At 42.9% G+C, this 14,291-nt stretch overlaps 1 protein-coding gene across 1 annotated transcript in view; it reads left to right on the top strand.

Moving 5' to 3' along the window:
* The window catches only part of MTUS2 (microtubule associated scaffold protein 2), a 494,757-nt gene that overhangs the window by 35,005 nt on the left and 445,461 nt on the right, over positions 1-14,291 (top strand). Inside the window, exon 2 of the mRNA XM_030202400.1 lies at positions 9,685-9,925. Coding sequence (XP_030058260.1) covers positions 9,685-9,925 — 241 coding nt within the window. The remainder of the gene's footprint in view (positions 1-9,684; positions 9,926-14,291) is intronic.

Below are 14,291 nucleotides of genomic sequence, written 5' to 3' on the forward strand. Positions count from 1 at the left end.
TGGTGGTAGGAAATATTCTGGATATTAACATAAAGGAGTGACTCTGGAGGATGGTCACCACTGCATCACATATGTGGCTGCACCTCTCTATATATCATTCCAGGTCCTGCTGTTGCTGAGGGAATTTAGTCAGAGTAATGGCAACCACTAATGGCCAGAGTCAGTAAATGGTGTCTAAAATCTAGAAGCATCCGTAAAGCTACGTAGCGCTATTCTATATAATACGCCTAAAGTTAGTTGCGTTGTATAGAATAGCACATAGGGCCGAGGAAAGCACCTACATTAGTAGCCATTTATGCTACTGAAAATCTGGTGTAAATACCTGTGCCTAAATGTAGGCGCACGCTCTTGAATTCTATAACAATGCGCATAAATTTGAGTAATGCCCCTGATACATCCACACTCCTCCCAACCCTGGTAATTAGAAAATTAAGGACTTTCGAAACATAACATAACATGGTCGCCCCCTTTTTCTGCTAAACATATTAGAATTTACATGCGTTTCTTTTAAGAATACGCCTAAACAGAAGCACATGTAAATTCCAGTTATTGCCAATTAGGATAATTGATTGTTATGACTAATTGGCTCATCTACTCAATTGAGTAGCGCACGTAAATTGGCCTTGCACACAATTTAGCATGCTCTACTTGCTGTGTCTTATATAGAATCCGGGGGTAACTGACTTTGACAGGCACTGTCAGGTAAGCAGAGCTCAGTGTAGCGTATGGGTCAGATTCAATAAATAGCAGCCAAAGTTAGGCGCTGGAAAGATCCGAGCTAAACTCTTATTCTGTAAAAGGCAGGGGCGGACTGAGGGTGGTCTGGGCCCCCCGCTTGGCTGCTGCCTGACACCCCCCCTACTGCCATAGCCGATGCCCCCGCTGCCCCGGACCTACCTGAAGGGCCCTGGTGGTCTAGTTGTCTCTGCGGGGCAGGGGGGAGCATGTTCTTTCCTGCCCCTACCCCCACCCCCGCAGAGGCACCTAGATTACCAGCGGCGTGCCTTTAAAGGTAGGAGCGAGGAGGGCTGTAGTGTGCAGTGGGAATCTGGGCAGAGCCTCTCGGCCTCCTAGAGCCTCTGGGCCCTCAGGCACTACCTGGCTGCCTGAATGGTCAGTCCGCCCGTGATAAAAGGTGATCCACACCAAGCGCTGTTTATAAAATAGCATTTAGAGTGGATTCCTGAGCCCAACTTTGGTTGCAAGGACTGACACCTGCTGAAATCTGGTGTAAATTCCCTCACTCAACTGAGGGCAGTTGGGCATGCAAATCCAAGTATTCTATAGCATCACGCCTAATTTCCATGAATGCCCCTGACCCACCCATGCCCCTCCCATGTCCATGACCCCTAAGCCAGATGTACCATGTCAACTCATTATTTGTGCACACATCTGTCCCGCACGTCCAAATTTGGGTGCTCCATTTTGGGTGGCCTTTATAGAATCCGGGGGTCAGTGAATGTGCACAAAGACAATGTGCCTGTTAGCTTCACTGCACAGTCTTTATGGGGCACCGACATCATACTCATTCTTTCTCACAGGAGAATGCAAATATTATTTAAAGAGGGTCAACTGTTGAATTCATAAACCTAGGGTTTTGCAGCACCACTGGAACTTGTTACATAGAGGGGCATTTTAGATATGATGTCTAACTACAACTGGACATTTTGCTAAAAACGTCCAAAATTCAAGTGGGGAATATAGTCATTTTTAAAACAGAAAAATTTCTATTTTATTTTTTTTTTCAAAAATGACTGCTAGACGTTTTTGTACTCTGTGTGTCTTTTTGGTCCGTTTAAAAAAAAATGTCAAAGTGAAATACGCATAAAATTAAGGCAATGAGAAGTAGGAGGAGCCAGCATTCTTAGTAGACTGGCCACACAGACGTCCCAGTAGAGCAATGGGGTACCCTTGGGGGCACTGCAGTGGACTTCAAATAAATGCTCCCAGGTACACATCTCACTGTTGCTTCCTTATCTTGTCTGCTGAGCCCCCAAAACCCACTGCCCCTAACTGTACACCACTACAATAGCCCTTGAGGGTGAAGGGGGCACCTATATGTAGGTACAGTGGGTTTTTGGTGAGTTTTGGAGAGCTCACAGTTTCCACCACAAGTGTAACAGGTAGGGGGAGGTATGGGCCTGGGTCTACCTGTCTGCAGTACACTGCATCGACAACTAGACTACTCCAGGGACCTACATGCTACTCTAATGGACCTGAATATAACATTTGAGGCTGGCATAGAGGCTGGTAAGTAATGTTTTAAATCACATTTTGGGAGTGTGGGAGGGGGTTAGTGACCACTGGGGGAGTATGGGTAGGTAATCCCTGATTCTCTTCAGTGGTTATCTGGTTATTTAAGGCGCTTTTTTGTGGCTCCCTCGTTAATAAAACAGGTCTATACCAAAACATCCAACTTATAGCCCTGAATGTTTTTGTTTTGTTCCAATTTGGCAGAAAAACATCCAAGTGGGTTGAACGCCCAGATCCTGCCCTTAACCCACCCCTGACATGCCCCCTTGTGATTTGAATGCACTTTCTGACAGACTTCATAGAAAAACGTCTAAAAATTGGTTTTGAAAATTCCAATTTTGACTTTTTGGTGAGAAAAACATCCAAAGCAGATTTATGCCACTTTTTGGCCCCAGAGTAACATAGTAGATGATGGCAGATAAAGACCTGTACGGTCCATCAAGTCTACCCAACAAGATAAACTCATGGCATAAGGTATGATGTGATACTACTTATGTATACTTTGATCTTGATTTGTCCTTGCCATTTTCAGGGCATAGACCGTAGAAGTCTGCCCGGCACTGGCCTTGGTCTCCAACTACTGAAGCTGAATCTGTCCAGCCATGATCAGGGCACAGTAGAAGTCTTGTTGAAACTGGGGACTACAGCAAGTTCTCTTAATTTACACAGTGAATCATTTAAAAAATTCAGGAAACAATGTTAGAAACATAAATTAAAGTGAAATTTGCCTTGCTTGTGTTCTGTCTTAAAGTGTGAGTGTACCTCTCTTTCCAAACCTTGAAATGGCTTCATAAACATGGAACAGAGGAGTCTGAAACCTGGTCGAGACCAGCAAAGCTTAGTAAGGAGTGATTTTGATACAGTGCTGATTTCCTTGTGTGTAGGAAGCTGCTATGCTTAACCAGAGGTGAACCTAGCAACGAGACAGACAGTTAAAATAAATTGTGATACAGGAATCTTCATTGAGCAAAAGCAATATTCTCATTATTTACTGTGCAAACTTCATATCAGCAAGCTGTACTATTAAGTAAGAAACAATTCAGGAGGGATCGGCAAGATGAGAAATGAGAACGCATGTTGCCAGGAAACTGTCTTATTTCCAGAAATCAATTATTTTTTTTTCCTTCTTGATTTGTTTAGATATGTTTTCCAGCACGCAGATTTATCCTAAATAGATACAATATGTAACAGCTTTATCAATTAAGCTTTAGTAGGACACCAGTCTTGGGAATCAGTAGGCAGGAGGTTCTCCACATATCTTCTATAATAATGAAAAGGATGAGGCAAAAAACTGAACACATATGCCTAAAAATGAAAACTTAGTGCTCCTTTTACCAAGCTACGTTAGAATATGGGTTTAGTTCATTGTAATGCTGGACTTTCCCACTCGCTAAGCCCTTTTTTAATGCAGCAGTATTTTAAATTTTTTTTTCAGGTCATGCGCTAATGTTCACGTATATGTTACCTGAAAAAAGGCAGGGCCCTTTTTACCAAGCTGTGGCAAAAGGGGGCCTGCGTGTGTTTTTGACAAGCACTGAGGCCCCCTTTTATTGCAGCGGATAAAAGGTAGGTCTTTCTTTTTTTGAGTAAATGGCCGTGTGGCAAGTGAAGCACTTGCTGTGTGGCCATTTTGTGTGTGTGTGTGGGGGGGGGGGGATCCCTTACTTCCACCCATTGAGGTAGCGGTAAGGGTTCCCATGGTAACCTGGCGGTAACCAGGCAGCACATGGCACTGGCTGATTACCACCGGGTACACACTGGCGCTACAAAAATAAATACATTTTTGTAGTGCCGGATATGACGGCATGCTGAGGGTGGGAGCTACCGGCGGGCTGCTGCAGTAACCCGGCAGTACTTCCTTTTTAGCGAGCGGTAAGCCCGCGTTGAGCTTATCACCGCTTTGTAAAAGGGGCCCTTAATGCATTCACTCTGCATTAATCAGGTAGGGCGTGCTAATGTAAACACACTAGCTGGTTAACACGCCCATGCCCATTCTGTGCCCTTGACACACCCCCACCAAAAAAATGGTTTTTTATTAAATTGCTACTGCGTGAGTTAGCATTTGCTGACAGGCAAATTGCTGCAAAACACTTTAACGTGTTTTGTGGTAAGCCTTTTTTCCCTGTGTTTACTAAGGTGCGTTATAGGCGCGTTAGTGTGGTTAATGTGCATTAAACGCTAATGCACCCATAGAAATGTATAGGCGTGTTAGCATTTAACGTGCCTTAACTTTAAAGGCCCGTTAAAAACGCTAACACATCTTAGTAAACATACCCCTAAGTGCGCACTAGCATGTAACGTGGTTTAGTAAAAGGGTCCCTTACAAAATAAGTACTAAGACTTAAAAAGTATTAATATTTCTACTGTGAGATGCATGTGTGTATCAGAGTATTCATGGAAAGAGCAATTTGTAAGATCAAAGGCTTCCAAAATTCAAAGCTCATACTTCACTGATAGTAATTTGAAGACAATCTTATAAAGTGCATTTGAGAGTTTCAGTATTGAGCTAGATTAGATTTATGGTGCCTTTAATTGTTATGGGCAAAACACTTAGAGCTATTATTGTTGAACTTTATTTCTATAAATATGTCACTGCTGCAATGAATTTTGGTTTGACACATTAATTTGCATATTTGTCAACTGCATCAAAGTGAATTAATCAGCAGATACTGTTTTTTTTTTTTTTTTTTTTGAAGTATTCTCTCTGCTGGGTTTTATATCTTATCAGATGCAGGGAAAAGTAAAGAGATACAAAAATATAGGGACCCCTTTTACAAAGCTTTGATAGGGCTACCACAACAATGGCGAGTGGCGAATCGGCCCTATTGCCAGGCAACCGCAGGAACCTGGCGGTAGTTTCGGCATGTGCCATTTGCCGTTTCCAGCCCTCAGAAAAAAAGAAATATATATTTTTTAGTTTAGGCTTACCTAGCAGTAATTGGGCAGCGCCACACGCTGCCCGGTTACCGCTGGGTTAGCGTGGGAGCCCTTACCGCCTTCCTAAATAGGAGACGGTAAGGGCTCCCCCATGAAATGGCCACGCGGTCAGTGCTTAACTTACCGCATGGTCATTTCCTTCTTTAAAACAAAAATAACTCCTTTTACCGGCTGCGGTAAAAGGGGGCTCGTGCATGGCAAACCTGCATGCCGATGCTACTGCAGGGGTCCTTATATCACAGCTTGGTAAATGGGCCCCATAGTGAGGCAACTGTTCAGCATGAAGCTGAAGTAAGTTAGAGATGTACGTTCATTTGAAATGACAGGGGAAATGTCAACAAGTTTTGCCCTGTCGTTTCGGTGTTCCGGTTTCACTTAAGTCAGCTCTTATTAGGCCACTTCTGAAGAAAACGAGTCTTGACCCAACACAGCCCAAGAATTCCAATCGGTGTCCAATTTGCCATTTCTAGCTAAAATAATGGAAACTGTTATTTTTGATCAACTTCAAACTTGCTGAAATGAGCAATGCATTACATCCCCGACAGTCCAGGTTTAGGTCAGGTTTCAGCATGGAAACTGTACTCACTGCACTATTGAGAAAAGTTTACAGTAACCTAGAATGTGGCAAAATAGCTTTGGTAGTGTCATTAAACCTTTCAGTCACTTTCGATTTGATCAACCAGAGCCTCCTGTTTCTTCAACTGTCATCCTTCGGCATTGCTGGTATAGTGCTTGACTGATTCTTCTCCTTTCTTATACACTGTTCTTTCCAGGTTATTCAATCCTCTTCGCATTCTGCATCTTTTCCATTATCATGTGGGGGTGCCCCAGGGTTCGGTGCTCTCACCGCTGCTCTTTGTAAGCCCACTAGTCCTACTGATTCAACCCTTTTGGATTAGTGCTTATTCCTATGCAGATGATTTTTTGCTTGTATACTATATTAATGCACATTCTATAGATTTACAGTCTCTGCAGCATTGTCTTCATTCAGTAGCACAATGGTTCTAAATCCAGAAAAAACATAGTAAGCTGGATCACAGGCTGTGCCTCTCCACCTTCATTTATTCCAGTTTTATTTGATAGGCAAATTATACCAGTGCCTTCATTCAGATATCTCAGAGTTATTCACAGATTTCCCAAGTGGTCAAAACAATCAAAGAACGTATTCCCAATCAAAGAACGTATTGCTTTCAAAATCTGCTCCATGGTCCATAAAATCTTCTATGGCGAAGTCCCAGGATACATGAAAGACCTCATAGACCTCCCAACCAGAAACATAACAAGATCAGTGCGAACATATCTTAATCTCCACTACCCAAACAACAAAGGACTCAAATACAAAACAACATATGCATCCAGCTTCTCCTATTTAGGCGCACAACTATGGAACGCACTACCAAAAACAGTAAAAATGACATATGACTACCTAAAGTTCCGGAAAAAACTAAAAATGAACCTGTTCCAAAAGGCATACCCCACCAACCCAACATAAGAACCAGAGAGCCTGCTACACAACAACACCAAGAACTTAATGGACTCACCCCTATCTCCCTATTCCTACCTAATGTTTCCCAATGTATCCACCGTATATGAACCATACTCTGCCACAATCACACCTTGTACTTGTGCATCCTATGTATTTGTTTAGACCGGAACCGGCGAACGCCGCTACGGTACTATGTAAGCCACATGGAGCCTGCAAATAGGTGGGAAAATGTGGGATACAAATGTAACAAATAAATAAAATTTTATTTTCTGCATACATTGCGAACCGATCAGTGTTAGACTCTGATTCCCTTTGTACTCTCTTCTATGCTTATGTGCACTCCAGATATGACTACTGTAATATTTAGTCTAGTATTACAAAGACCAGTCTTAAATGGCTACAAACCCTACAGAATACAGCAGCAAAAATTAGCTGTAAGGCAAGTCACTACGATCATGTCTCTCCACTTCTTCGTCAGTTACACTGGTTTCCCATTGAATATAGAGTTAAATTTAAAGTCGTCACCTTGTCACACAAAGTTCTTTATGGCAACACTCCCGCATATTTGTCATGTCTAATAATCCCATAAACCCTAGCTGTTACTTTGCGATCCTTGAGAGACAATAGGTTGGTGATTCTAATCCCACAAGAGCGAGGTGGGAGCCTAGGAGGTTTAGTGCCTTCTGTTTTCTTGTTGTCTTGCACCTGCTCTGTGGAACTCACTCCCACAGTACCTTCAACTGGAGACCTCCTATCAATCTTGTTGCAGTGGATTAAAGACTTTTTTTTAACATTGTTTTTGAGCCTGAGTATGGCAGCCTTAGCCTTTACCACTTGTTTATGGCTACTCCTGTGACAAGAATAATTAGCGTGTTTAGGATTGCTTGATTGGATTTTTTATGCTTCTGTGTATTTGGTATGATTGAGCAAGGTCTAGGGTATTGTACTGTTGAAATGTGAGCCTCTTGTGTGTTTGTCTCTTTCCTGTCATACAGTTCTTTTGTATTTCTTATAACCTTTTGACAATATAAACTGCCTCAATTTGTGCACAAAATGATTTGTGCTGGTATTTTATAAGTTCACATAGGAATCTATATTAGTAACCTATGTAACTTTGTAAGTCTCAGTGGTTTGAAAATGAGCCTCCACATGTCTTTATATAATAGGCCCAAAATGGGCATCTACTTGTCTTCCCAACCTGCTATAAAATTACCCCATAACTGTAAATCCAGTAATATCAAGCTTAGCTCAGTAATGTGTTGCCCTTGAGGGGCATAATTGAACGTAGCCGGTGAAATAGATCGCCAGCGATCTATTTTGGCGGCGGCACAACAGCTGGCCAGAACCGTATTATCTGAAAAGATGGCCGGCCATCTTTTTTTCAATAATACGGTTTAGCCCGGCCAAATGCCAGAGTTTGTCGGGTTTGAGATAGCCGGTTTTGTTTTTCAGCGATAATGGAAAAAAATGCTGGCCATCTCAAACCCGGCGAAATCCAAGGCATTTGGTTATGGGAGGAGCCAGCATTTGTAGTGCACTGGTCCCCCTGACATGCCAGGACAGCAACCGGGCACCCTAGGGGCACTTCTAAAAATGTTAAAAAAATACAGAAATAGCTCCCAGGTGCATAGCTCCCTTACCTTGGGTGCTGAGCCCCCCAAATCCCCCCCAAACCCATTCCTCACAACTCTACACCATTACCATAGCCCTTATGGGTGAAGGGGGGCACCTACATGTGGGTGCAGTGGGTTTTGGGGGGGGGGGGTTTGGAGGGCTCAACACTTAGCACCACAAGCGTAACAGGTAGGGAGGGGATGGACCTGGGTCTGCCTGCCTGAAGTGCACTGCACCCATTAAAAACTGCTCCAGGGACTTGCATACTGCTGTCAGGGAGCTGGGTATGACATTTGAGGCTGGCATACAGGCTGGTAAAAAAAGGTTTTTATTTGTATTTTTTTAGTGTGGGAGGGGGTTGGTGACCACTGGGGGGAGTATGGGGAGGTCATCCCCAATTCCCTCCGGTGGTCATCTGGTCAGTTGGGGCACCTTTTTGAGGCTTGGTCGTGAAAATAAAAGGACCAAGTAAAGCCGGCGAAATACTGCTTAATGTCGTTTTTTTTTCCATTATCCGCGAAAGCCAACCATCTGGTAACCACGCCCATTCCCGCCCATGTCCCACCTTCGCTACGCCGCTGACACGCCCCCTTGAACTTTCGCCGGCACGGCGACAGGAAAGCGGCAATGGTTTAAAAAAAGCCGCTTTCGATCATACGGATTTCGCCGCTTTTGAGAGATCGCCGGCCATCTCCCGATTTATGTCGGAAGATTGCCGGCGATCACTTTCGAAAATAAGCCTGCTTGTAACCTTGGATGTTTTCTCCCAGACTGAATAATTGGTTCTGCAGCCAGTCATAATTTTCTAGGCAGGGAAAAGTAAAAAAAAAATCTATTCTTGCTACAGTGGGTCCAATATTCAAAGTGATCTATGCATTGCCTTAGTTGGGGAGGGGTTCTTGCTACAGAGCAATTGGAGAGGGGGTGGATCTTGCTAAAGATCATTAGGGGGAGATGTTCTTGCATCAAGCAGTGACCCAGCCTTTCAAAAGACCTGGAGTCCGCTATGTTTGCATGTTGCAGCAATTCAAAATTGACTGTAGGCCAGTGACTCACCTGGTAAATTTTGCTGCTTTAAAATATTGCATTTTATTGTACCTTAGTAATATCTCTGTTTATATATTAGGTTGAAATCAAATTCCTGCACTAGATAGAAAAGTCATATATGTGTCATATACCATTACTCAACCTGTAGTCTTCAGGGACCTAACTATAGTTCAACCAGATCCCCAAATTAACTAAAAAAAATATGCTTTAATTTTCAAATTATATAGCAGACACTGTTTTCATGTATTGCTGCTAACTTGGTTCACTAAGAAAAATCTCAATAGGCTGTGGAAGATCAGATATGGTGTGAAATTAATCTTCATCTTTATTGAATTGCTTCTAACCAGGTAGGCGAAAGACCTGGAAAAGAAGAATTTTGCCCTCCACCGTACACGCCTTATGAGGTTCCTCCAAGCTTTTATAGATCTACCATGATCCTTAAACCCCAGCTGGGATTAGGTGCTATCTCCAGATTACCATCAACTAAAAGTAGAATTCTCATCGCAAGCCAGAGATCCTCGGCCAGCTGTCTCCATCCACAAGGACCAGTGACAGCAACAACCAGCCTTTACCAGCCGGATGCTTCAGGTACAGTGAAAGTGGATCATAACTAAGCTTAGTCTTGACAGATTCCTGTTGTCCAAGTACTGAAAGTGTTGGTGCTTTTTAAAAGTAAAACTTAGTTATAAATGAACATTTGGAACCCTTGTATGAAAGGTTTACAATGCTTGATTAATTGTGAGCCAGAAATATACACATCTTCAAATAAAAAAGTAAGATGATATGTAAACCGCTTTGATTGTAACCATAGAAAGGCGGAATAGCCATTCCCATTCCCTGTGCTGGGGCAATCTGAGAGCAGAGCCAGAATTTATCCAGGTACCACCAGTATTCAGTGTTGATATCCAGTTAATTTAGGTCAGCTCAAGAGCTATGCAGGCAGCTGTGGCACCAGCTCTCTGATTGGCAAAAGTGACCACACCAATAATGGTAGATGCGTACATACCCAGCTAGGCTAGCATTCTGTAAAGGAAAGTGGGCACCTACACTTCTTAACAGAATAGGTTCCTGACAGTCACCCTGTTATTTTCAAAAAGTACAAAGACCAGGGGACTCTCAATGAAATTACATGGAAATACTTTTAAAACAAATAGGAGGAAATATTTTTTCACCCAAAGAACAGTTAAACTCCGGAACTCGTTGCATATCTGGTTTTAAAAATGGTTTGGACAAGTTCCTGGAGGAAAAGTCCATAGATTACTACAGAGATAGACATGAGGAAGCCACTGCTTGCCCTGGGATTGGTAGCGTGGAATGTTGCTACTAATTGGGTTTCTGCCAGGTGCTTGTGACCTGGATTGACCATTGTTGAAAGCAGCGTACTGGGCTAAATGAACTATTGGTCTGACCCAGTATGGCTATTCTTATGTTCTTAACTGCCTGATATGTATGGTTGCCTCTTCCTGGGTAAACTCTGTGCCAAAAAAATAAAAAAAAAGTTTGCAGATGATAATTTTAAATTCTGTAAAAAAAAATATATATAAATTTATATTTATTTAGAGGTCAAAATAATACAGTATTTTTGCTAATCATCATCTTGTTTTTCAGTACACTACTCTACTTTCATTTAAATGTTAATGATTAAGTTTCAAGTTTAATAATATTTGATGTACCACCCTTGGGGCTAGGTTTACTAAGTGGTGCTATGGGCGCGTTAGCGTTTTTAACGCGTGTAAATGGTGTACGCACGTTAAACACTAACGCACTCATAGAAATGTAAAGGCGCGTTAGCTTTTAACGCGCCTTAAATTTACAGGCACGTTAAAAACACTAACGCACCTTAGTAAACATACCCCTTAGAGCAGTTTACAAAAAAATATATAAATATAGAGTAAGAAAGGAAATACAGTGTATTACAGGAAAGAGAGAGTTAGGGCCTCTTTTATCAAGTTGCACTAGCAGTTCCCATGCAGCAGTGCCGATGGAGCCCATTCAAAGTGAATGGGCTTTGTTGGCATTACCACACCAGGGGCGTAGCTGCTATGGGGCCACGGGGGCCTGGGCTCCCGTAGATTTGGCCCTGGACCCCCCTGCCGGTGACCCTCTCAACCTCCCACCGCCAACCCGCCGCCTGCTACCTTTGCTGGCGGGGGACCCCGACCCCCGCCAGCTGAAGTCTTCTTCCTTCGTTTGGTTTCTGACTGAGTCTGACGTCCTGCAAGTACAACGTGCAGGACGTCAGACTCACAGAAACAGAACGAAGCCCTGCAGACTCAGTCAGAAAGCAAACGAAGGAAGAAGACTTCAGCTGGCGGGGGTTGGGGTCCCCCGCCAGCAAAGGTAGGCGACGGCGGGCAGGGGGTCGAGAGGGTCATCGGCGGGGGGGGGAGGGGTCAAAGTTGTTGGAGGTTTCAGCAATGGCAGGCGGGGGGGGGGGGTGGTCGGCGGCGCTGGGGGGGGGGGGGGCTAAAATGTGCCACCTCAGCTCTGGACCCCCTACCGTTGAAGTCTGGCTACGCCCTGTAACCACACCAGGAGCTGCTAGCGCGGCTTGATAAAAGAGGCCCTTAAAGAGGAGTGCAGCACGATCATGTCCCATGACGACTAACTGGCGGTTGTGAAGTCAACAGAATCAAGGGTTAAAAACATCATTAAATAAAAAAGGTTTTATTTGGATTTAAACTTTATGAAGGATTGTTTCAGATGCAACATAGGTGGGAGGGCGTTCCAGAGTGTAGGGCCAGATGCATTAAAGATTCAGGTGCAAATGAAATCAAGCTGAATGGGAGTGGAACGATGGGACCACAAGGCAGTTGCTCTTGGAGGAGTGAAGTGTTCTGGGTAGGAAACAGGAAGTAAAGACACGTGATAAATAAAGTGGGACTCAGGGAATCATGGTTTTCTGATTTATTGAATGTAGGATTAGACAGAAAATAGGAGGAAAAGGAGTCCGAATTTGCAGAGCTAAGGAAGAAGTAAGAGAAGAAAGAGGATATAGGATTGGGAAAGGGTGGAAAGAAGACTGAAAGGAACTTGGATTTTAGAGTTTTGTGACAGAGTGTGTAGAATAACCCCAAGTCCTCTTAAGCCCCCCATTGGGTCATCTTAAGAGGCCTAGAGCTGAGGAGCTCAGCCAGGATGGCATGGTACAACTAGGGAAAAAAAAACAGGGCTGGGGAGAGACAGAGGGGCCCAGGGAAAAGAGGAACCTGTGGACAGAACCCAGGATTGCAAAGAGCAAGGATGTGAAGCTTCTGCCTTGCCAGAGAGAAGAATACTAGGAACCTAAGAGGTTTCCAGCTGTGTATCTGACAAGGTAGAACAATATAAAGTGTGTGCCTTGACATAGCCAAAGTTTGTACTTGTTCGAAACTGTGTACTCCTTTGTTGAGCTGGTAAGGAGACCAGAACCCCTTTAGATGGTCAACAGTAAGCTGAAAAAGCCTTTGAACAAGACAGGTACCTTTATATTTTGGCTTTATATGTTTGCCTCTGAACTGATGTCTGGGTGAGCATTTAAAGAAAATCAATTGACTGCAATTGCTTCTTATATATACAAACACAGGCAAGAACAGTCAATATCAGCCCTACTTTATCATCCAGTTCATCATCAAACAGTGGAGAAAAAAAGACCTCAGTTTGCTATACACAGCCTGACGTTCTTGGGCAACAGCTAAACCATCATAGGTCACAAAAAAATAAAAATAAAGACACTAATACTCGAACTGAAATACCCAATTTGGCATTTACCACAGGACACCTGAGTGTGTCTTGCCGTACGCAGTTTTAAGCTACGTTAAGTGCATGCTAGCATTTACTACAGCTTAATAAAAAGACCCCAAAGAGTGCGCATTATTAATGAAGTGTGTGCCCTATTTGCAAACAGTGCACAGTCTTTTTGAGAAAGCACACGTGCTTAAAAACATTGCTCCCATAAGGACAAAATGGAAGATAACCCCTCGAAGATATGAGCATTCCTGGAAACAACGTGGAAAACTATATGACCTGAACATTTTCTAGCTGCACACCCCTATTATGGGGTGAATTCTACAAACAGTGCCTAAAAAATTGGCGTGGAAAAAAACTCAGCTTAAGTGCTATTCTATAAGCTGTGCCTAAAGTTAGGTGCGTTTATTGACTAGTGCTTAAGTTTTGGGGGCCACACTTAAATTTAGGTGCATTCATTTGTACCATTGAAAGCATGCACTACTGTTTTATTAAAATTCTATTAACTTTGTATTTCAAATTACTATGTAAGCCGCATGGAGCCTGCATTATGTGGGAAAGCGCGGGGTACAAATGTAATAATAATAATAAAAATGCAGCAAATACCTGCGCCTAAATTTAGGCATGGAGCCCCCTTAATCTATAATTGCACAAGTAACCAAAAACCACGCCCACAATCCACAACAAACCACCCATGACCCTCCTATTTCTGCGGCCCCTTTTTTGGGATGCGCGTAAAATTCCACACCTAAGTGTACGTGAGTAAATGCCAATTAAATATGATTAGTGCCAATAATTGCTTGTTAAAAAGCCAGTTATTGGCATTAATTAGTTCATTATTCAGTTAAATTGTGTGCACAATTTTTAGCTGAGGGGAGATATAATACAGGTCTATAAAATAATGAGTGGAGTGGAACAGGTAGACGTGAATCACTTTTTTACTGTTTTCAAAAATACTAGGACTAGGGGGCACACAATTAAGCTACAAAGTAGTAAATTTACAACAAATCATTGTGTAATTAAGCTCTGAAATTCATTGCAAGAGAATGTGGTAAAAGCAGTTAGCTTAGTGGGGTTTAAAAAAAGGTTTGGATAACTTCCTAAAAGAAAAGTCCATAAGCTATTATTAAGATGGCCTTGGGGAAAATCCACTGCTTATTTCTAGGATAAGCAGCATAAAATGTATTGTACTGTTTTGGGATCTTGCCAGGTACTTGTAACCTGGATT

This window comes from Microcaecilia unicolor, chromosome 4 (genome assembly GCF_901765095.1).
Source record: "Microcaecilia unicolor chromosome 4, aMicUni1.1, whole genome shotgun sequence".
In the NCBI taxonomy this organism is placed as follows: Eukaryota; Metazoa; Chordata; class Amphibia; order Gymnophiona; family Siphonopidae; genus Microcaecilia; species Microcaecilia unicolor.